The following is a 25,326-nucleotide window of genomic DNA, read 5'->3' on the forward strand; positions in this document are numbered from 1 at the left end:
GGAGAGATCGGCAATTTTGATTCGTGTATCAGCGAATTTCCCACTTGGCGCTGTGTGACTGCGATACTGCAGAACGGCCTTTTTGCTTCGGGAATTTACTAATTCGGCATTGTAAAAGCGGGAGAGCAGTTTTGTTGGTGAATTCCCGATATTTTACAATTCATTGCAAAACTATGGTACTCATTTTAATTACTTTATTTCTATATTTCTATATTAAAAATAGTCACGTTATTGTAAACCTAAACGATGACAGGGGTGGAAATAAATATCGATAAAAGTAGAAACGTTTTAATGAATCTAAAAGGGTGCAATTTTAATATTTATTTTAATAAATTGCCAATCTTTAAAATTAAATTTCATATTAAAATTTATTAAATATGAAAGTTTATATACACTTCAGACAATAGGGGAAAAAGTGATTCCGTGACATAGGTGTCGCGCATATCGATTCGGTTGTAAACAAGCCGTTCCGTTCAAAGGATAGCCTACTTTATAACAATGGAAGAACGAAAATATTTTCTTAAAAGGTTTACAACGGTACAACTAAAGGAGGAATTAAAAAAGTACAATGCCAAGTTAGTTGGTAGGAAAGTTGATTTCATAGAAAGGTAAGTTAAAATAATCTACATCTACGTTTTTATCGTTAAGTATTACGTTTAAACATTTATAATTTCAAGTTTTTATAACCATTAAATGAAAAGACAACTTACCAGTACATGAAAGTTTTAAGGATAAGATTTCACAAAATGCACATTTTTCGTTGATAAAAACATTTAAAAATCAGTAAAGTTGTCATTTATTCTTTTCACATTTGTCTAACCAAAACATAAGGTCAAAACTTTAAAATGAATTTTTTTCTCTTGGAATATGGTCATGTAGGCCTACTGAATTTGATATATTATAACTAATTTATACCAGTATCTGAAATGTTAACTGTACCAATAGGTTATCACTGTAATTCAGAACATAAATCAACACAAACAAAACTAATTTCTATGAAGTTCTAAGGCAATATAAGAGATATATATCTGAATCTTTTACCAAGAGAAAACAATGTTTGGAGTATTTAAAATAAATATAATCAAAATGTTTTTTCATAAGTCACAAGTTTTCTTACTTGTTTCAATAATTTAATGCAATAAGACTAATTTTTTCACCAATAAACCTTTTGTACAAGTTAATTTTTGCCCATTTTCTTTTACTAAATCTGGCATACACTATATATATGTTATATTTAGGTGCTTGTCAATACTCTTCAGTTACATTATACTGTTTATTTTTATATTATATTTAATATATTAAGGTAAGAATATTATATATAATAATATTTTTTTTGCCTTTCCTGTCAATGAGACAGAAAAAATAAAAAAAATATTGGTGAATATATCTTAACTAGTTATTAAACTTGTTCACAATAATTTTCAGGTAACTGGCATATGAGAGGAATCAGGAAACTCACAATTTTTCTATATCCTGTTATAGTTCTCCTGAACTCAGACTTTCTGATTCATCTGAATATAAGGATCTCTCTTCAAGTTTACAAATACAAGTTTTGACTATAGAGACAATTGATGCCTACATGGAGATGTCAGATCAAAGAATGCCACTGTCTGCTATGCAGATGTATTTTAATGAATTCTTATTAATAATAAGAGAAACAAAAGAAAAAATTTTTTTATATTTTAAAGGTAATGTAAAATCTGAATTAACCAAGGGGGACACGTATTATACAGATTTAGTAATTACAGATGATGGAGTAATAGAAAATGCAATATGTGAATGTACAGCAGGTAAAGGGCCTAAACCGTATTGCAAACATGTATGTGTAACACTATTGGCAATAGAATAATATGGAAGAACAGACACATATAAGTGTCACAAAACATGATGATAAAATATTAGAAGTTAAATGTCCTTACTCCAGTTTTAAACTTCCTGTGAATGTGCTAAAGATACCATATTTGGAATGTACTGATGACAAAATTACTTTAAAACGGAATCATTATTATTTTCATCAAATCCAAGGACAATTAGCAGTGACAAATAGACAAGTTGCTCATCTGTTTATTTACACAAAAAGTGACTTCAAAGTTTGTATCATTCCAAGAGATGATAAATTCATTGCAGACATGATTGAAACACTAATTATGTTTTTCCATAAGCATAGGCTATAGACGTCAATGAGCGTTAAGGGAATTAATTAATTAAATGAAGTAATTTGATCAAATTTCTAAACTGGTTTCGTGAAATGACAAAAACAAATCATCAAAGTAAGGAGTATTTACATGAAAAGCTAGAGGTAACGCCAAGTTTATTTATTTAGTTAAATTTACCTATGGTGACAAAATGGCGGCTCATCTCTGATTACAGCAAATAGAAGGTATAGTGGGAACGCACGTTCTAACTTAACCTAACCTATTCTAATAAATTACCATAATTATTGCCAACCAAATTATTAGAATAGAGGTAATTTATTAGAATAGGTTAGGTTAGGTTAGTGTTTTTGCAATTCACCCGTTGACAACTTACAACCCATCCTTCGTATCGTGGTTGCATCAGCTAACGTTCAGAACGTGTTATAGCTTTTCTTAATCACAACAGCACATAGTGGTCAAATATCATAAAAGCCACGACACAAATTTCACTTCGTGAACGTTTTGAATTAGCCACAACGCGTTGTGGTCGTTTTTTTTCGCTCAATGAGCGATTTCGGTCTTTGAGTTTAAGATATATAACTCCGTTCTTGAGTTTGAAGAAAGAGACTCACAGTCTGACAGCAACAGTAGAAAATTTTTAAAGTTTTTAAGTAATTGTTTTTAAATTGCAGCCCAATTATCCAGCATATAGCGAGTACATGCTTACAAAATTCTCTGACGCGTTTCTTTTTAAAATCACTGAATATTTATTGTGTTCTCATATTTATAAATATCTAGATTTTGCTATAAAATTATATTCTAAATATACGTTAAAATATTGTTATATAATACTCGAATTCACCTGGTTTAATAATTACTCTGTTTTCTTTTATACTTTAGATTCTGATTCTCCAACTGATGTCGAAGAGACAAGTCAAACTAAATCTTCTCACTAAGATCAGGATAATGGGGAAAATTTCACCGAACATACAGATATTGCTAAAATTAACGAACCAGAAATACACTCGAATACAAAAAGAGAAAGAAAAATCGATGAAATTTCTGATATTTCCGATGACGAAGGATTTTTTCTAATGTAAGCTGATAGATTATATTAATTAAAAGTAATTCTTACATCCTTTTAAAGTTTATCACCGAAAAATAAATTAGGATAATGTATTATTGAAATATGTTGCAAGTTATTTATTTAGTATTAAATAAATTCTTTTGCCAATTAATAAAAAGCAATTTTCGTACTTTAATATTGTTCCTAACAGAAATCGGAACCACTAGTTCCTCTGTATTCATTAGACGTACAATACAATTTTTAATACACTAATTTTCAATAAAATTGCTGAATATGAATTTAACATACTTTTAAGTTAATTCGAAATTTCGAAATATTTCTTTTTCGTAATTTTACAGAATTTCGATGAGCAAAACAATGAAAATCTTGATTCTTCTCCAGAACATTCACAAACCGTTAAAATGGGCTTTTATAAATTTAGAAAGATTTTTTCTTGTAAATGAAATCATTTATGATTAAGAAACAATGAATATTCCGATGATGACGTCGAGTCGATTAAAGAAATTGAACAAACGAATGTTGAAAGTGATGTGTCATCAATATCTTTCACAAGAAATGACATTGAGGAAGAAAACTTTGTTAATTCTCATTCGTTTAATCAATTTTCGCATTATTTAATGAAACGTATTATTAAAAACACATTTATTTAAAAAGTTCGTCGTGATTTAATTCTTTATATTTTCGATGCGGATAAGTTTCCTTTGAATGAATTGCAGGTTTGCAGTCAGCCTCTTTAGTCAGCTCGTAAATCCAATTAATGTATCTGGACAGGTCTGTATAAATGGTGGGCAGCATCCTTTCACCGCAACTAAATCCGTGAGAAGTGATGGCGAAGGAGACGTGATAATAGTCGACTTTAAACAGAAGCGATGATCCCGAATCTCCCTTTAACGTGAAAACAAAAAATATATAAATGAACAAAATGCCTATTAGTTTATATAAATTTCTCATTTGCCTGAATATAATAGATAATTATCGAGACAATTGTCTATTATATTCTGACACTTCTCCATTTTTCCCCCGATTGTTAATACGTTTATTTTCGAGATGTTTTGTTATAAAGACTAAATAAAAGATAAATAACAGAAGGGAAATATACATAAGTAATTCATCACAACTATTCATATTTATTGTGAGCTTTATAAGCTTTGGCATAAAGTCAAAATAGAATTGCTATTCAGCTAGAATAAAAGAATTAAAAAGTAGGATTCAGAATTTATTATAGATCATTTTTTATCGAGTTATTGAGCAGAATTATGTGCAAATTTGATGGTAAAAAAATATAAATGTACCGGTATCAAGATAACAGTACATTTATCAGACGATAAAATAATTAAGTGATTAAATTAAATGAGTGCCCATGACGATAGTAAATACGCACCAGCAATCTATTAATCTGTCTTTGATTATTTTCCATTTATTCTATGGTTTTTATGTATGAATTACAGTTTCTATAAAATAATTGTCGTATTTAGTCTGGAAACAGGGGATTTCAATTCTTGCATTCTGTGAAAACGGGTAAGGTTCACTATAATGTAATAATCTTAATCTTCACTATCATTAATTTTGCCCGAGCAACGTCGGGCCCACCCGCTAGTATATTATATTTTGAGACACCATGAAGTGATGATACTAGACACAGGATTATTCACATCCGTTTTATTTTTTGATAAATCAATTGTTCCAAATGCGAACGATAAAATTATGATAAACGATATTTCATTTGTCATTTTGTGATTTGCCAATGGTGCCGTTAAATTGTAATAAACTGAATTCAAGCCATTCTAATCATTGGAGGTTCAGCTACTTCGCAAGGGGCATTTTAGCTATATACAATGGACTATATAACTGGTTTTAATTTTTTCCCATTATGAACAGACTTCACATGCAAAATTTTTGAAAAATAGAAAACATCGTTCTGACAGGAATTACTTGAAAGCTTATTAGTTTTTCGTGTTTTAAACTATTTCATTTCAAGAAAGAAATTTAACAATAATTAAAATACCATTTAACATTGTAGTCCACTCGTGGCCGAGTGGGCTGCTTTGGGAACGTAAATAAAACCGTTGAACACTAGCAGTTCGATGCCCATTCGCGCATGATAAATACATTGTCTATGTGGGGTTTTCTTGCTTTTCTTTATGTGGCTGATCCATATATACGGCGGGACCAGTTTCCCATATAAAGTCCTCCGGGAAGCACTCCTCTTGAGAGATCACCCACGTGTTTCAATGCCTTATTCCATCAATTCTGTTCATTTTCATTTCAGAGAGTAAAGGTGACTTTAAGTTAAATTAGGATATTTTAACACTTAACATTTATCAATGCACAATTTAAATATTCTAACAATAAAATTTAATTATTACGATATAACCTCACTGCAATTTGCATATATATGAAAATGCATCAACACTTAATTAAATTTTGATTTTTAAATTTATCATTAAAATATAGTCCTATAATTATATTCTGCTCAATATCTAATATTTGACCTACACTAAATGAATATCGCACAATTGTATTGCATATAATTGCATTATAAAAAGAATTTCATTGTAACATTTAGCGGATTAAATATTTTATATTTAATTCATTTCTAATTAAGTTATAATTAAAAATGCAAAATAAGATACACACTCTGCAAGTAATTTTTCCTTTTCTTCCAGCACAAAGCATATTGTCAGTCAAATCGGAAATCATTTTTTTGCAAACTTCTTTCACTAAGTAAGGAATATCGACCTTCTGTAAAATATACGATCGGTTGCCATTTTCTAAACATTAAAAATAAATATTAATATTAATATGAATAGCAGGTTTTTGGATAAGAAGCATTATAGTTACTTGCCGAATGCATTTACTCCCCATCCCCACGCAACGACTGACGATCCTTCGGTAGGTTCCGTATTTGGAGGAGGCAATATCGTAGCCTTTAAGTCTTTTCCCAAAGAAAGAGCTGTTTCAAACTTCAAAACAGCAATATCGTTATCAACAGAGACATCATCGTAATTTGGATGTATGTGAGCTTCGTATATAACTCGCATATGATGTTTAACCTCGTCAAGTTTCATAACATTGTAATCTCCAATGACCAATAACATTCGGTTCAACTTGTACGTGATTCTGCTACCATCTCTACAGTTTTGGAAAACTTTTACACTGTTAAAAATCAAATGAAATAACTACGTAATTTATACTTACTTGTAGAAACAATGAGCGGCTGTCAAAACATGTTTATCCGTAATGATGAATGCTGCACAAAATGGAATACCAGTATAAAGAATTTCAGCCTTTAAAACAAAGTTTATAAATTCGTAATAATTTTTCAAATAATTTATACAATTATTTTATAACAAAATTTTAAGATACCACGAATCGAAATGATTCCACATCTGCATCTTCCCCTCCGACGATTCTTGTTTTTCTTACGGAATAATCCTTGTCCATATCAGTTAGGCATTCTGGTCCTAAATATAAAATATTAAAAATATTTAATTTATTTAACGACAAGGTAGCTTAAAACGTCAATTTAATATGCCAAAAATCATTACGTTGTAAAGGAAAATATATTTTACTAGCAGGTAGGCCCGGCGTTGTCGGGTAAAAGTAACGATGGCGAAGATTAAGATTAAGACGTTATAGTCAACCTTACCTGTTTTCGCAGAATGCAAGAATTGAGTCCCCCTGTTTCCACACTAATTAGAGAATTTTTAGATGGGTCTAAAAATATGTTCGATTTTCCGCAAAAACGAAAAAAATGCATCTGCATCTTGCACATCGCTTAACACTTCCATTGTTACTTAACACTTCCATTGTTGATGGAAGTGTTAAGCCTTAATCCCGTCCCATTTCCCCGTGGAGAAGAATTTCGAAAAATCCCTTCTTAGTGTTCATTCTCGTGGCGTACCCTGTGTCCCAAATTTCAACTTTCAACTCCTAACCGTTTGGACTCTGCACTGATTATTATTATTATTATCAACTCGTCTCGATTATATATACAGATTCATATATTTTTTATATTCCTTTCTAATTAATCATTAAAAGTAACGTAATCACTGGAGTTAGTTCAACAAATTTATCATATTTATTTAGTTTATTATTTGAATAAATTATACCTTAATTAAATTTAGTAGTCGCGAATACTTACTTGGATCATTTTCGTATGGTGGAGTCTAAAATTGGAAAAGGAAAAATATTATATATTAATACCTGGATCCAACGTATTGGAAAATAAATCTTTTAAGTTTCTATGTTAAATCTAATGCCGTTAGGATAATACACAAAACAAGTACTTAACTCACCTCTTGAACTGAATAGCAATAACAGCTTAGAAATAATACACAAAAGAAAAACCTTTTTTGATCCATAAGCTAAGTATTTTTATTTTAAATTAATTAAAATCAAAAAGACAATTATACGTTGTTAATCTTTATCGATTGAATAGAACTGTTGTAATTTGCACTAAATTATGAAAAATAGACATAAAATTTTTGAATATTTCATCATTGAGGGCTCTGGGTCAAAATGTCTTATAATTGCTTAATAATATCATTTTTCAATTATCATCACTTGGTTCCTGTTATTGCTAACACTATATGTTTTAGGTTACTTGAACTACTTTCAAACGGTTTCATCATTTACCTCTGATTAAATGTAATTGTGCAGGTCATAAAAAATTCAGCCGTTCAACGGTATTCTTCTTCTATTGACAGTTGAGGGCCGTGCTATTATAATTTCTTAATAATACTATTTTAAATTTATGTATCGATATTTTTCATGTTTCTAATCGCACAGCCTCTGAGTGCCAATTCTTGTTCTGGCAATTTACCAGTCATTAAATCAATATAAATTAAGTATTTTAACTGAGAATTTTTAATAAAATTTAAAAACTATATTTTTAAGAGTATTATGTAATTGTATAATCATATTTGTATTGTTGTTAACTTACAATTTTTAGACAGATCACACACGTTTCCGTTTTTATAATTAGCATTTTGATAAGTTTTATTTTTATTAAGGTATAGATTTAGGTCTATATGGCAGCTGCAATTCATTTATAGTTTAAAATTGTACATTATAGAAATTTATATGTTAAATTGTAAAATTGTTAAGTTAATATTAAAGTAGACAAAAACATCGCCGAAATACATTCTGGTGCACTAAATGTTAATGTAAAAAACGTAAACATGGGTGATATGTCTATATATTGTAACAACAATGCAAATATAATTCTACAGTTACTTGTAACTTTAGTAGATTATAGACAAAAAGCTTATAATGGACTATATTTTTATACAAAATTTATAATGTAATGATTTACAAGATACACGACCTTTATATGTCTAACAATTGATTATAAACTTTCATGTAGCGTTAACAAGCGCTTCTATATACATACAGAAATTGATTCAAACACAGGTATGTAAAGTACAGATTTTTAAGGTATTCTTATAAACTTTCGGTACTGTACTGTACATGAGTAAAAACGTGGAAAGGACACCTAAAATTACTAAATAATGATACTAAAATAATAATATAATTTTAATTGAAATAATACATAATTCTGTGGGATATTTTAACCTCAATATTATATCTATTTATTTTTCAATATGTCTGCACTTTAATTAAATATTTCATTTCGGATAATTAATCGAATTTTTATAAAAATTAACAATGTTATTTAACAATAAATTATTTTGAAATATAAAATTTTACGAACATAGCACGCATTTCTATCTTCCCTTTTGCAAAAGATTATGGGAGCTGATACGAAAATAGTTTTTGCAAGAATTTTCAGAAATAATACTGAGATACGCTCTCTGTAAAATATCAAAAGTCGAGCCATCTAATACAAAAATAATAGAATTAATTTGATAGAATAAAAAAGATTAATTAAAAATTGAAAGCCACCAGGAGTTTTTCTACCCTATTCCCAAGCCACGACAGTAATTCCTTCAGTAAGATGAACGTTTGGTGGTGGTAAACTTATTGCTTTTAATCTACTGCCCAAAGAAAGAGCTGGTTCGAATTTAACAATTGCGATATCATTATCGTAGGTATTACAATCATATTTGGGATGCAGTCGAAAGTCCCATATCATCGGAGCCTGTTGATCTACTTTATTTTTAGAAGTATCGTAGGCATTTATGAGCAAGCACATTTGATTTATTTCCTTTTCCTTGCTACAAGTAAAATAAGTACTGTACATGGTATTTATTTAAAGAACTGCGATTTTAGAATTTAAACTCTATTTTTTCTGATAATTTCTTTGATCGAATTTATCTGTCTGATATTTTCCAAATTATTCAATTATTATCGAAACAATAAATTGTTTGTTTGTTTGTTCGCTATACATTCCTGATCATAAGAGTTTCGAATCTTTTCCAGACTTTCATTTATCTAATTCCTTTCTCGACATTAACGAAGGACAGGCAGACAGAGCCAGGGGACAATAGTCTGAATTTATAGGTCAACAATGTTTTTAAATTTCAGCCCAATAATTTTTATATAAACGCAATATTTACAAGGTCATATTTTCCCCGTAGTTTATATAATCTGTTGCTAAAATTTAAACACTTTCATCACGTAAATGCAATTATATTTGCACTTTTACAAGTGTTTTTTTATTTAAACAAGTCTTATAGGAAATCTTTCGGACGTTAAGGTTAGCAACTTCAATTACGTGCGGAGCCATCACAACCTATCCAACACGGATCATTTTTCAAATATTACTAGTAGACCAATATTAATTAGTAGTTGTTGACCATCCTGTCCTTCGGGAGGAGGGCAACGTTTAGTTTTGATCGATCCTCAACTTCCATCCCTTTCCGCAACATCCCTTCTTTCTATCGGACCAGCAGCATGATGGCATTCGAATATGAAAATTACATACTACAAGGTTTCCGGCCAGCATAAAATATAATTTATATGGTTTTCGATGGTGCCAAGTTTAAATATTTGGTTTGTTTTTTGGCAAAATTTAAATAATTTTTAAAATGTATTAGATTGGTCACTCGGTCTGATAAACTCCTACATAAAACGACTTTTGTACTTATATAAATGAAATACTAAACTATAACAAAATAGAAGGGTTAGAAGTACGAAATAATCTAATAAACTTAATGTTAGTTGTTACTTTTTCCCGGACAAAGCTGGGCTTACCTGTTAGTTGAAATATGAATTACAGTGTGCTCATTAAAAATAAGAACACCCAACGTGTTAGGAATAACTTGGAAGTTCTAGGCGCTATTACTATCTGATTCCTGAAATGTATTGAGGTCAGATGAGAAAAAGTTCAATTTATATGGATCCGATGGTTGCCAAGAACATTGGCATGATTTAAAAAAGAAGAGGAAAATTTATTCCGAACGACAAATGGGTGGGGGTTCCGTGATAGGTTGAGCTGTTTTTGGAGAGCGATGGTAAACGAATATCGCCGTCCCCGAATTAAGACAGAATGCTGAAGGATACAACCAGCAGCTAGAAATGCATCTACATCTTTTCTGAGAAAAACTGAGTGGATTTTTAAAACTCTTTTCGACCTGTAAGCACTAAGAGAGGCTCTTTTACGGGTTTGGCTAGGGGCACAATGAGGCGGCCGGGAGGTGAGGGAACGGATCCGAAATATCTGGTTGAGTCATCACCTAAAAAATTCCTGGAGATTTTTCGACCCGTTCAGATTCAATACCGGGTCCCACAGAGCTGTAGGCTGCCACCTCGACCTTCCGACCACCAAAGACAGGGATTATCAGAGGCAGCTCCAAAAATTTAACGCTAATATCATCTTCAAATTGTTTCTGGCCAACGAAGTTCGAGTCATGAATTGACCAATCATGTCACCAGAAATTTGAGCTCTACGGAGAATGTTTGTTCGTTTAGTTACGGTAACGCAACACTTGGGCGATCTGCCTAGAGGGGTGCCTTTTTAAGGGAAACTGGCCCCTATTTAGGCGTTACAGACGTGGAGAAAACCCGAAAAACTCCACGTGGCCAGCCTGTCCGCGCGAGATGCGATTCCACGAACGAACTCTCAGTGTTCAGGAAACGATCACCGCTTGGCCACTGGTGAGCTTTATGGAGAATGTCTGGGAACTTCATGTCAGGTTAGTCTACGCAAATGGAAAGCAATATGATAACACCGCAAACTCAAAGGCTGCAATCATTCAGAAATAAAAAATTCCTCAGGGTTTTCTTCAAAACTCGAAGGGAAAACAAACGTTGATATTAACGAGTTATTTGTTGCCCTTAAACCAAATACAGTAGATTCAAGGTCGAATATCGTGATTGAAGCAAAGATAATAGGCAAAGTTTAACGCGTTTTCTACCAAACAAACAATACTTAATTCTCATAACTTTAATTAATTTTATTGGGCTGCAATTTGAAAAAAATTGTCGACCTATAATTGTCATCCATTTGTTTATCTCTCTTATTTTAATCTCGAGAACGGAATTAGACAGACAGTTCATACATTTGAGGAAATCGTCAATTTTTCTATGTGTTTGAGATAAGTAGATATTGTCAATGTCTAATGGCATCTTTCTAATATTTTTATGAATTTTTATTTTCTTCAATATCTGACACCATATATCTATATTATTTCTGGAAGTGTTATTCTTGTAATATCTTTAACAATTTAAAAGCTTTACTATTGGTGTATGGCAAGGCTTTTAAATTCTTTCTTAAATATTTAAGTAAGAAGGTGACCTTCAAGAACTACAAAATTTCCTTACTGACTTAACATGGGGATGACATTTGAATCCGGATATCTCCATTTCTAGGTCGAATTTTAAAATTCGGTCTTTGTCACGACACGTTATTTTATTACTTCTATTAATGTGCAAAATTTCGTTGAAATCGGTCTAGTCGTTACTTTGCAAAACGTGTTTCGGTGATATGTGAATTTTAGTCTGCTGCTGCTCACTTCACTTGCTGCACTTCAATAAACTTTATTTTAAAGAAATAATGTTCTAGTAGTGATAAATAAACAACGTTAGGCGATAAAAATTCACAAAAGAATTCTTCACGGACATAACTATAGAAGTGTCCTTCACCTGTTGTCCCTTCGTATTCTTTTAGGAATAACACGGGAAACAGATGAAGGACACTTCTGTAGTTATGTCCGCGAAGAATTCAGTGAAGATCTCCAAAGATACTCCTATAGACTATTGCGTCATTGAAGATCTTTACGATAATCTGTCTCGAGTTGGTTTCTACGACTCAAGAATGTTCTTACGTTGGTTAGTAGAAAGGTACACCTCCACACTAAAATTATACACTATTTACAGTTTACAATAGGTAGAATATACAAGCTTAAAAACACAATATTTACTAGATAACAACAGGTGGTGTCTCACGTGTCAGCTTAACCTTCGGGGACTAATATACTCTGGGACGAAACTTCGATCGGTTTGTGGAGTTGGCCCGTCCAGTCTCCGCACTTACCAGTCCTTGAGATCGTTATCAGAGGAGAACCCTCTCTCTACGCTCAGCGGGCTGCCTAAGTGCCTGAGACTACCGTATTATCAGTCTCTTGCCCTTCTCACCGTTTCTCTTGCCACGCTTACTATTTAAAGAGTTTTTGGACGACAACTTCCGATTAATCAGGATTCTTCCTTTCCTCGGAAGCTTTCCAAAATGTCGGCTCTTCTTCCGACGAAACAGCTTACCATAACGTCCGTCACTTGTTTACATTTTTTTCTAGTAAGCTAACATGTGACAAACACATCTCTTGCCCACACACAAGTCCCATAAACGAAGACGATACTCCCTTTGTTTCCCCGACTGTTTCCAAATACTACACCAGAAGGGATCGATTTACAAGGCCGTGTCACTTTTGTCCCTACTCTGTTAAAAGCGATCATTTACAAATTCTTTAGTGAATTTTCCCGGCAAATGGTTGCCATCATGGCCTTCTCTAGATACTTCTTTGTTTAATAGTATACAGAATTTATATTCATTATTTATTTATATATATTTTATAAACCGGTGAATATAAAACGCTATACACCGCTTTTTATATTGAGCGATTTTTGTATCCTCAAAAATAATTTTTAAAATACTCCTTTAGAACAAAAGCAAAGTTGATATTTGGTAGCATATTTTATATTCCGGATATGACGATGACAATTATAATTTTAGTTTAATCATCGAATGAAATTTGAATATGATTTGAATATTTAAATAAAAACATTATATAGCTGCATTAGCTTTCGGAAGCACTATTAATTACATGAAGTAACAGGTTCATTTATTCGAATTTATAATTATATTTTTAATTTATTTCAGTTTAACATATATTATCTTTTAAGATAACAATAAGAATAATGACTTAATTATGATGTGTTATTTAAAATTTGAAAAGGTATCTACGATAAATGATAATTATACGAGTTAATGCTTTTTCACAGGTGTCTAGTTCTGAGATTCGTACATCTATAATTAAGAGTGTTATTTTTACCAACAGGAAAACAACGTTTTCCACAAGGCCTTTTGTGCTTCATCACGGCTTCGGACTCCTTTCTGTCCAGTCCCGTCTTACGTGACCGTGTCTCCACTGTCCATTCCGGAACTTCGGGATATCGCCGCTCTAGATAATGGACGAAAGACGAGGCGCTGTTGTCCGGAGTTATGACGACTACCCGTTTGACGTCGGGTGTATGCGACTTCTCTTCCGCATCTTTCGGAAGCACCCATATTACAAGTGGCCAAAACGAGGCGTAATCTTCGGGCATGGACCTGGCCCGAAGTCTGCCAATTTTTCAATTCTAATGAGTTTTCAAATTGCCCCTCAACGGGTGACTACTGGAGTGGGTGGTAATGGCAGTCCAGTTACTTCTTGGTACAAGCTCTCCCGACTGAAGCATATGAGAAGAACCATTTTTATTTTCGCATTCGAAAATGAAAATTGTTCGTCTCATATGCTTCTATTCTACATTTCTACATTCTCATATGTTTATATTCTACAGGATTAGTTTCACATACTCGGTGTAAGGCATGGGCAAGACAAGTCACATGTTTTAGGTTGTTGTAGATACACTTCAAATTTGAGAATGTTGACATGTAAGATGCTTAATCTGTAACGACAAGCCAAACATTTTCGTACTGGACACCTTTTTGCCACAACTTGACGCAAAACCTCATTAAAAGCGTGAGATAGTAGTTGAGTTCGTGTTTTCAAGTTCATTTTGAATAACATTGTTGTACATAGCATCCGGTCAGTAGCTGAAGAAGAACATTCAGCACGTACCGTTTTGTGGAATCGTTGTTTCTTCCAATATAAACACTTTAGGATTGTCTCTGACAACGTCCAGGATTTTAGATATTGTTTGGTCATAAACTGGTTTCACGTAGTTTTTTCTGAGAGCTCTCGTCAGGGACAAGCTTTCCCGTACATTTCTGGCAAAATGACTTAAAAGCTAGATTGTTTACCTTATAAAAGGGTATATTTTCCAGCAGAATAGCGGTCATTATATCTGCATAAAACGTATTATAGCCTTCTGTGATTCTTCTCCTCTTTGACATGATGCCCCAATAAATATCTGCTCGAAATTCCTCCTTTTTTGTTTGCCTTCTCTATGCTTTTCCTAAGTCATGTGTTGCCTGATTTTCGTTTCTTGGTGTTTCATATTAACCGAAATCACATAATCGCAAATGCAACAGCGAAGAACTTTCCTGTCTGTGAATCCGTTTTCATCTTTAAACTTATTTCCTAAGACGTTTAGTTTAGATGCGGACAATTTTGTCATTTTCTAATGTCGCTGACCCCGACACCGATCAAAGAAAATTGGAACTGTTCCGCTCACAAGTCAGGGTAAGGTGACCTCAATACATAATTTTCTAGCATGTTCTTTATTTATAAAAAGTAAACACGTGTTGCAGATTTTCAGTGAATCTGTTTACATTTTTAAAACAACCCTAAGGCTTAGTTGTTTAGTCCAGAAAATTCCGCTTTACCTGCTTTTCTCTCAACAAAAAAAGAGAGTAAGCTAATTATTCTATTTTTTCCCTCAGCATACGTGCCGGTTTAACGAGTTTGTTTTTCCCCTTCAAGTGAATAAAAAAAAGCACCGAAAAATAAGATAATTCACAACATATTGTTTGAAAATGTATAAAAAAGCTGTGTGCAAAATATACAGTTTGGGTGCTAGTCACCGTTTTGAGATCAGGTTTTAAGATTTGGGTGCATTTGGGTGCTAAATAATTTGGTAATGAGTGGGCCTACTGCACTAAAACCGACTTAGTCTGTCTTTCTACACTCTGTTTTTTTCAAAAAACCGAGTGGGTGCGGCACAAAAAATCTACACCTTATTAATGACATAAGAATATAGAACTAGCAGGTAGGCCCGGCGTTGTCGCGTAAAAGTAACGATAGCGAAGATTAAGATTATGACGTTATAATCAACCTTACCCGTTTTCACAGAATGCAAGAATTGGGTCTTCCTGTTTCCAGACTAATGAGAAAATTTTTTAGATGGGTCTAAAAATATGTTCGATTTCCCGCAAAAACGAAAAAACTGCATCTGCGTCTTGCACGTCACTTTCTCTTAACAATTCCATTGTTACGTATCACTTCCATTGTTGACACTTCTATTGTTACTTAACACTTCCATTGTTGATGGAAGTGTTAAGCCTTAATCCTGTCCCTCTCCCCATGGAGAAAAATTTCGAAAAATCCCTTCTGAAGTCCGGTACTCACGTGCGGAAACGGACGACGGAAACCGTCGACGGAACGGCAAAATTACGTCACTTTTGCCGTCGAAGCCGACCGAATACGAAGTTGAAAATTTTCAACTTTTACCGTCGCGGAAAGCGGAACGGCAAAAATTAGACCAATAGGAAGGTGTTTTAAGTGGTGCATTATGTTTAGGAACCGTTTATAAGGATCTTAAACCCTTGCGAGACTCATAAGCATAGGCACACTTACTTTAAATTTTTTATTTTGGACTCTCTTGGCCCGAGCGACCTCCGCTCTTACATTAGTCATGGATGTCTCCTCCTGCACGTCCTCTAGCGTGCCAGCTCCGTAACAGAAGGCAATTTAGCAATGTCCTCATAAAGATCACGTGGGATATCATTGGGATAATTTATCACGTGATCCCACGTGATAAATATCATTCGAACTATAGCGGTCAGCAAGCTAAAAAGCTTGATTTGTACACTAATACGCTAATATATTTCATTTATACGCTATATTACTATCCGACTTAAATATTAATGTCAAATAGACGTAACTTACTGTGTAAAGTATTGCGAATGGCGTAATCGAAATTCGATGACGAAAACTAACTTCCGACGATTTAGAATATTTTTCCTAACCAAATTATTTCGTTTTTTAAGTTTTTTATTCGCGATAAGTTCAAAGGCAAACTTAAAAAGTTTAATTGATATAACAAAGCAATCCCGGTAGAAGCCATTTTCGACTACTGCTGGTTTATCTAATGTAGTTGCTTGTTTATATTTACGGCTGGCAGATGGCGCGTATCAATTGTAGAGTAATTTCCGCATGTGAGTACACGCGACACGGAAAGACGACGAAACAGCAACCGTTTCAGTCGACGGTTTTTGTCGTCCTTTTCCGCATGTGAGTACCAGGCTTTAGTGTGCGTTCTCGTGACGTACCCTAACTGTGTACCAAATTTCAACTTTCAACTCCTAATCGTTTGGGCTCTGCGCTGATTATTATTATTATCATTATTATTATTATCAACTTGTCTGGATTATCTATATAGATGCATTATCGGGAACGGTTAATAAGATAATACGCAAATTATTAAAATTAAACTCAAAGAAATTATCACAATTGAAAATATTTTTTATTAAGTAAAAGCAGGGTTGGCATGATTTAAAAAATGTTTTAAAACATCGTCATCGGATTTAAAACATGGGTTTTTTATAAATAAAACACTGGGATCTAGTAAAATAGAAAAAAAAAACAGAAAAACTTCAACTATCAAATGTATCTTTGGCTGCTTGCGTGACTCCAGTGATCCCATGTTGTTTCAAGTCATTTTGAACACTATAATTACTTTTGCGGCAAAAGTAATTAATTAAATTTTCGTAAATCATAGATAAAGATGTATATGTACTAGCCCATACATTTTTGGAAAAGGACCGTTCTTTTCGTAACGCTATGTAAACTGCCAGAGAGGGCAAAACTATGTAACTCGGGCAAAGAACTTAAGAATATCTATATAGGTACAGTACAAATTGAGTTATGACCCAGGTAAAACTTTATAGCAAGCTACCCTGTTTCCCCGAAAATAAGACTTTGTCTTATATTAATTTTTGCTCTCAAAGATGCGCTAGGTCTTATTTTCAGGGAATGTCTTATTTTTCAACGAAGAAGAATTTACTTTTATTGTTGAACGAAAAATTAAACATTTATTATACATGAATTAAAAGGAAGGTCGGGTCGTCCTAGAGTTTTTATAGTTGAACAATGTAAGGAAATAAATGGTGATCCACTAAAAATTATTTTTTCGAAGCGAGTGTCTTTTTAATTCATAAAAAAATATTTTCATCCAGCGAAATTTTAAAACTAAAAAAATTTATTATACACTGTATAGTAGTTCTCATCATAAACCACCATAACCAGACAAACTGTGAATACTATAAAGAATTTCTTTAGTTAATGTTAATAATTTGAAGACATAATCCTTTCCAAATTTTCAAACAAACAATTTCTTGTTACTATTATTATTTCCATGTACAACAATCTATGGTACAGTACTTTACCGATCTTGATATTTATCAACACAAAGTAAGATTTATTCAATGACAGTCATGTCACCGTCTTCTGGAACATCATCTTAGTAATGCTTTCAAATAAAACTTTGCTAGGTCTTACTTTCGGGGGAACCCTTAGCAATTCAGCAAACCTCTGCTAGGTCTTTTTTTCAGAAAATGTTCTATTTTCGAGAAAACACGGTATAGAAAAACTAAAACTTATAATGGTTCAAAATACTCACCCAGCTGTTGCAATTCTTGTATATCATCCTGTAGGTGGTTATCTTCAATATGTTTTTTTCATACGAGCGACTAATCCAGCCATTTCTTTCCTACATATTTTGCATTGCACCCTGCGTGCCGGTTTTCCTGGATTTCCAGAAATTAGTTTGTACTGGTTCCAGATATTATCAAGCCTTCTTCCTGCACTCATTTTTTACTTAACAAGTAACAACGATAATAATAATGTCTTTTACCATCCAAGTAATATTACAATACATTGGCTGTATTTGCTAACAGTATTAACTGGCATTTGCTGTCAGGAAATCTCTTCTTAGTGATAACAGTCGGCATGTCACGCGCTTTAATGACCCATGACAGTGAGAAAAATTTTCCATTCCCACATTCATGTTTATCTCACAAGTCAGAAAACGTTTATTTACTAAATTTATGTAATAAAACATTTTTAAAAAAATTTAAAACATTGTTTTATAACAGTATTTTATAATGTAATATAAAACTGCTTTAAAACAAAAAAAACATAGGTTTCTAAATATAACATGTATTATTGTTTTATTTAAAAAAAAAAAAACATAAATTTGCCAACCCTGAGTAAAAGTATTTTAATGTTGAATAAATTTCAAATAAAGACGAAATTTATATTTTAATAAATTCTCTTCACACACGAAAAATTTTTGTCAAGATATTGCAGACATTAAAAACTTTAATTCTTCAAAAATTAGAATTTAGAAGCCAATCGTATGAATTTCGCATGAAAGTGTTTCGGTTTAAAAATCCCTTTATGCAATTTTGAAGAAAAATATCAATTAGATAACAATCAGTATTTAGTATTCGCAGGTTATTGTGAACTTGGCGGTGTATCGGGATCAGGACATTTCTTTTCATCTTTTATCATCTCCAATCTTTTCTTTCTAATGTCCACGAGAATTTCGGCTGCTGTCAACACTTCTGCATCTGTTTCTTCCGGTTCCTGCAATGACGAATATTCTTTAATAAATTAGCAATTTTACACTTAGGAATAAATATTTCAGTCAGACAAATATTAATGTTCAAAATAAATGCAAATTAAGTTTATCGTTCAATAATAGAACCTAGACATGTTTTCAGTAATAAAACCAATTTTTAGTTATTTGTGCATCTTTGTTAATGAATCCTCTTTTCATTGTATAATATACATATCCTCCGTGTGTATTAAAACTCTATAGCAATTTACCATCTTCAAAAATTTTTATTAAAATTGTGAAAAATTCTCTTATATGAACAATAAATTTACTTTTTCGTGTTTCAAATGTGTATTTATATAAAATTTATTTTTAACGAAGATCTATGATTTTAAATAATTATGAATACAAAACTAAATGTTACGTTAATTCCTCAATAAAATACTGTAATATCCAACATCATTAAAAATTTATATTTCTCAATGTCAAGTTAAATATTCTCAAGGAAGAGTGAATTTAAAGCAGAATACAATAAATAAATACCATCGATGTAGATGGGGCTTCATCAACAGGTCTCTGTTCATGTAGACACCTTTCTTCCTTGGAGTTTGTAGTGAAGCGACATCGAGGACATTGCCATAATGGTTCAGAAGATTGCGAAGTTATGTCTTTTTCGTTCCTGTTAGGATTCTTTTCTTGCATTGATTCTGAAGCCGACATGTCAGAAGAAGGACGCTTATGAGTCTGTTCAGATATTTTACAAGTCATTGACATAGCTTCTTCTCCAATTTGCTAAACAATTCAAAAATATTGTTAATTATGCAATTTCGTGTACAGTTTTATGTGTTGCTTCTTATATTAAATTGAAAATTAATAACAGAATTCCACCATTACAATGATACACAAGCTCATATAACGTGATTAGGTTTATTCAGATGATTAGCAAAAAACAAAAAGTAAATATTTTTGGAATAAATGCAATCCCCGGGTAATAAAAAAAAATTGCAGTCACCCGATTGAAATTATTTAATGAAATGTGGTTAATTAATTCATCTTGAGCAACTCCTTTTAAAGTTGTTTAATGATTGTTTATATAATTCATATTTTTCATTGCATTGGAAAGTGGCAGAAGTTAATCTTATTTCGAAAGGTTCAACTAGCACAGAAATCAACAAACGGTTCAAACCAATAGGTCGAACCTCGGTTGGGAGTAAAGTTTTTGAAAGGATTCTGTTCAACAGGCTCAACAACGTTATTATAATAGAATATATTTGAAGAAATTGTTACGAAATAAATGCATCTACAATTAGAGAACTTTCTACACCTAGACCCTCGTATATGTTACTGTCGCAAACAATAACATATTCATAAACAGTTACTTATCAAATGATTAAAATATGATATACTTATTTAAATATACTTTTATTTACTTGAGACGAAGATTGTTTTTCTTGTGTTAAATGAAACCTTCGCTTGTGTTGATTTAAAGTATCTCGTCGTGTAAATCTTTTAAAGCAATAATAACACTGGAATGGTTTTTCTCTAGTATGACTTCTCTCGTGAAGTTTTAAAGCAGATGGATTTGAACAAAATTTCGGGCAAAATTTGCATCGATATCTTTCCAGATTCTGATATCTCGGTGGAAGCTAACAGAAGAAATTATTTTAAAAGCTCTAATAAATTCACGTAAAATGATAAAGCTTTATATAACATATGAAAATATAATTAATATGCAATTATTAATACAAACATTAGTAGAAAAATTAATTGTTAAGAAATAAAATTTTCTAAATGGTTGTTTATAAATTAGAGGAAAAACAATAAAAATGTCTGACAAACAAGAATAATCTGAACACTTGCAAAAGTAAATTGTTATAATAATATGATATTAATTACAAAATTTGGATAGTTATTTTAACAGTTATTTATTTCTGCGATTCTAGATATAAATTACCTCGAAAAAGTTTCCTAAATACTTACTTTTTCAGTGAAATTCGATTCTTTCGAATGTGTTTTCAAAATGTGATTGTATAAATTGTCTTTCCATACAGTGGAATATTCACAATAGCTACATTTAAAAAGTTCTTTTTTTGAGTGTTTATTCTTGTGTCTCTTCAAGTGTGTTATATATCTGGTAGAATAATCACATTCGTCGCATTTAAATTTCTTTTCATTTGAATGTATTAACTTGTGAACATTCAAATTGGAAATGCTATTTGACTGTTTCTTACAGACGTCACAAGTCAACTTCTCGCACTTCGAATTCTCCTTCAGATGTTCATCGAACTGCACTTCAGTTGAAAACTCATTTTTGCAAACCTTGCATTTAATGGTGCCGTTTTTGTCACTTGAAGTGACGTCCTTATAAAACAAATATATCAATATAATTACACATATTTACATTTTTATGTCAGAGAGTCCAGACCGATAGAAATTGTTTAGGTTTAAGAATTGTTGTGAAATTTTGTATTTTTAATGAGTCAAAGAAACAATTTAAGAATACGAAAGTTTTTTTCAAGTTCAAAGAATTTCACTTACCATTCGCTTGAATAGTGACAATTTCTCGTTTGAAAAAAACGACAAATTTTGTGATTATTGTTAAAATGTAATTATTAAAATTGCATTGTTTCATGAAATAATGAGAAAAGTAAAATATTTTTGAAGAAATCGAGTCCAAAGGGACCAAATTATTAAGGTTCGTTGAAATAACGAATAAAGGAAATATGAAGAAAAATGAAAAAGAATCTTGTATCAAATGTATTGTAAGATGAAACATTATTGTGTGTTAAATATATGTCTACGTACGCATTTTTGGACCATGACTCACAAGATCAATGATAAAATATTTTACTTGTTAAACATATATAGACAGAAGTGCAAAAACAAACGTTCTAAAATTATTTCGGATTCCAAAAAAATCTAATTTATGACAAACTGCAAGAATCAGACTACTGTATGATTACTAGGTCCAATTGGTTTGGTATTGGTCCGAATTAACGTCTCCAAGTTTAAACTGTTTTAAAATATTATTTCTGACGTATTGGTGTAATGAATCTAGATCTATATTACAGATATACAAACACGTGATCAATGGCTTCTTCTTCTTCCCCCACTTTATATGGAGGCTATGGCCGATCGACGGCTTCTCCTCCGATGGGCGTGATCAATGGCTTATATTATTAAATATTCATTGTAAGTTACAACGAATATTTCTGTAAAATGAATTCTTCTTAATTTGTCCAGTTTTCAATATAATTAATATAAATTATATGTAATTGTTAGTATGTTAATTATAAAAAAGTTATATTGATAAAATTATTGGGCTGCAGTTTTCAAATTGAAGATCTACACGTTCCCACTGTCATCTGTTGGTCTTCTGCGGACGACAAACAGATAACATTGGACGTCTGTGGACAGATCTCAGCAACAAATTAAGGTGTTTTATTTCTATAAACTTGCCCTATTCATTACTTGGGAGATGTAAAGGAAAATTAGAGGAATAACCATTTGAACTTATGGATATCAATAATTATACAATTTACTTATTTTTTTGGCTTTCATTCTCTTTCATATGCATATATTATATTATTTAATATAGTCTGCAAATATGTATGTATATATGTGTATAATAATTATGCTTACTGTAGTATTTATTATGAATGAATTTCTACAAATACGTTGCATTGTGTTATAAACACATTATAGGTGATTCGAGAAAAGAAAAAAAATGATCTTAGAACAGATGAAAGAGAATAAAGTCATCGATAATTTTGAAGAAAATAAAGAAGGTTTTGGAATTAAAAAGAGAAGAGCGTTGTTAGATATGTTACTCTATCATCACATAAAAAACGGTACTTTGAGTGAAGAAGATATCAGAGAGGAAGTGGATGGTATCATGCTAGCTGTATGTATTTTACTGTAAAGACAGAACACTGTAAAATTTAAAATTGTGACATAAAATAATTCGTTATTTTTATTACTTTATATCAGGGTCAAGACACTACTACTATGGGCGTTAGTTGGACGCTGTACTTTTTGGGCCTTCATGATAACTTCCAACAGAAAGTGTATGAAGAATTGTACCATATTTTCGGCGATGACGTCGACAGAAAGATTACAACAGACGATTTAAAAAAAATGAAATATTTGGAATGTGTTATTAAGGTATTATTTTTACACACCATTTTACGTTAATATATATCATTAGTTCAAAAATATTAATCCTTCACATTGAAAGAAAACATAATATAGTCAATTATAAGTATTAATATTATTATATTTATAAATAATATAATACAGTTTTCCTTTGTGTAGGAAGCATTAAGAATATATCCTCCCGTTCCTTTTATATTCAGAAGAAATCCTTCATCGCTAGAAGTTGGTAAGTTTTAATCATGTTCTAATTTCTCCTTATTCCCCTATGGAAAGACCGATTTTACCTAATCATTTTTCACAACAATCGTTCGCTGATTTCGTATAGGCCTACTAATATTCACCTATTAGATTTTAATTACTATTCTTCAGTAAGATAGAATAATTGTTTAATAGGCTAGAAAATTTTCATTATTATACTTCCAGTTGTAAAATGTGATTGTAATTCAATCAATCATACTTCAATCAAAAATTTAGTTTGAATGTCTTGATAATGTAAAAGAGAATGAATTTATTAAATTAAAATTAAGTAATATCTTATAGGTAATTAATAGTTTTCAGATAGATGATATCAAACAATAGAGTTGAAGGACTCAAACGATTACCTTACTCTTACAATTTTACATCGTATTGTAAGGTTTAAAAATCTGAAATTATTTACAGAAAAAACGTATTGTGAGCCATTCAGTATTGTATAAAAAACTAAAGGGGGTTATTACGATGTATATAAAGTGGATGGTTGTGTTTGTAATGAGAGAGAAGGAAATTGAAGGATATTGTGTAATTTGATCAGCAGAGATGATTGGTCGAAATTTATTACAAATTTCATCATAATCATTTCTAAATTAAGTTTCCTATGAGAAAAATCAACCTAATAATAGGATTAAAGTAATTAGAAGATAGCATTTTTGAATTCTTCGAATGGGCCAAATGTCCGAAGCGATAAAAACTTTACTCTGGTCTATTGAGAACACGGGTTCGAGTTCGTGTAGGAACGATCAGAAATTTTTCACGAACGATCTGGCCCGGATATATTCGGACCCATACCGCACTAGAAATCCATGATAATACCCGATTCCATTGTGAATTGTTCGAATGATGTGTATGATTCAAAAGGTCTTCAAGCTGGAAACGATTTTAAAAACTCTGCGATTCATTTCGATAATGTTAAGTATTGATGTCAGTTACCTAATGCAACAAGATGATCTCAATAATACTTTTGTAATTAAACTAGATGTAAGAATTTATATATGTGATTATATTTATTATTTTTATTGATTTTATTGTTAAAATTCTGCATCATTTATTTAAGATTAAATTATAATTTATAGACGGATATAATTTGCCACCGAATTCATCTTACGTTATTTGCATTCACGCCATTCATCACAATCCTACTGTTTTCGAAAATCCTGAAGTGTTTGACCCGGACCGATTTCTACCAGAAAACTGTGAGAAGCGTAATCCGATCGCCTTCTTGCCTTTCTCTGCAGGACCACGAAATTGTATCGGTAAGTAATTGATGTATTTATTGTAATTTTTACCAAATATTTTACGATGGAATTGTTTTTACCACAGGACAAAAATATGCAATGTTTGAGATGAAGACAATCTTAGCAAACGTACTTCGTAAGTTCAAAGTTTACTCTTTGGATCCTCGAGATAAAATTCTCGTGTCCGCTGACATTGTGCTTCGCCCAATATTTGGAATAAGAATGACCGTGGAGGGAAGATGTAAAAATTAAGTTGCCACAGCAACACATTTTATAAATCTTTTTTTCAGCTTACACTTACTAAATCATAGTTGAAAAATCGAAATTATATTAGTTATTCTATATAGAAACAAGAGTGTACTTCATTATAGTTTTGAAGGGTACTTCTTGCACACTAGATTATTCCGAATATTGTATTTCCATGAAGGAATTGGCTTCATATAATATACTTTATGAACAATGAAGTATAGAGCTGCATAAATTATTGTCATCTTAAAAATGAGTCCGTCTAAATGTTTTTAAAATTTATATTGCTAATTATGTTTATTGTGTTTTG

At 31.7% G+C, this 25,326-nt stretch overlaps 2 protein-coding genes and 1 long non-coding RNA gene across 3 annotated transcripts; 1 reads left to right on the forward strand and 2 right to left on the reverse strand.

Annotated features, from left to right (window-relative positions):
• Positions 1 to 3,862: 3,862 nt before the first annotated feature.
• Positions 3,863 to 5,951, reverse strand: LOC136969246 (uncharacterized). Its single transcript, XR_010879793.1, has 2 exons — positions 5,860 to 5,951; positions 3,863 to 4,107 (listed from the first exon to the last, which is right to left on the reverse strand). It is a non-coding gene; the product is annotated as an uncharacterized lncRNA (long non-coding RNA).
• A 108-nt stretch (positions 5,952 to 6,059) lies between these two features.
• On the reverse strand, positions 6,060 to 6,666 carry LOC136969244 (trypsin V-B-like). Its single transcript, XM_067263334.1, has 3 exons — positions 6,589 to 6,666; positions 6,421 to 6,509; positions 6,060 to 6,354 (listed from the first exon to the last, which is right to left on the reverse strand). The coding sequence occupies exons 1-3, from the start codon at positions 6,664 to 6,666 to the stop codon at positions 6,060 to 6,062; spliced, it is 462 nt and encodes a 153-aa protein (XP_067119435.1).
• Positions 6,667 to 22,852: 16,186 nt separating this feature from the next.
• LOC136969245 (cytochrome P450 4c3-like) lies at positions 22,853 to 25,054 on the forward strand. The gene is made up of 5 exons (XM_067263335.1): positions 22,853 to 23,029; positions 23,116 to 23,289; positions 23,440 to 23,506; positions 24,609 to 24,788; positions 24,856 to 25,054. Exons 1-5 carry the CDS (start codon positions 22,853 to 22,855, stop codon positions 25,020 to 25,022), a joined length of 765 nt encoding a protein of 254 aa, XP_067119436.1. The 3' UTR covers positions 25,023 to 25,054.
• The last annotated feature ends 272 nt before the right edge of the window (positions 25,055 to 25,326 follow it).

Source organism: Centruroides vittatus, unplaced genomic scaffold (assembly GCF_030686945.1).
Source record: "Centruroides vittatus isolate TY-2023 unplaced genomic scaffold, ASM3068694v2 contig_1772, whole genome shotgun sequence".
Classification (NCBI taxonomy): Eukaryota; Metazoa; Arthropoda; class Arachnida; order Scorpiones; family Buthidae; genus Centruroides; species Centruroides vittatus.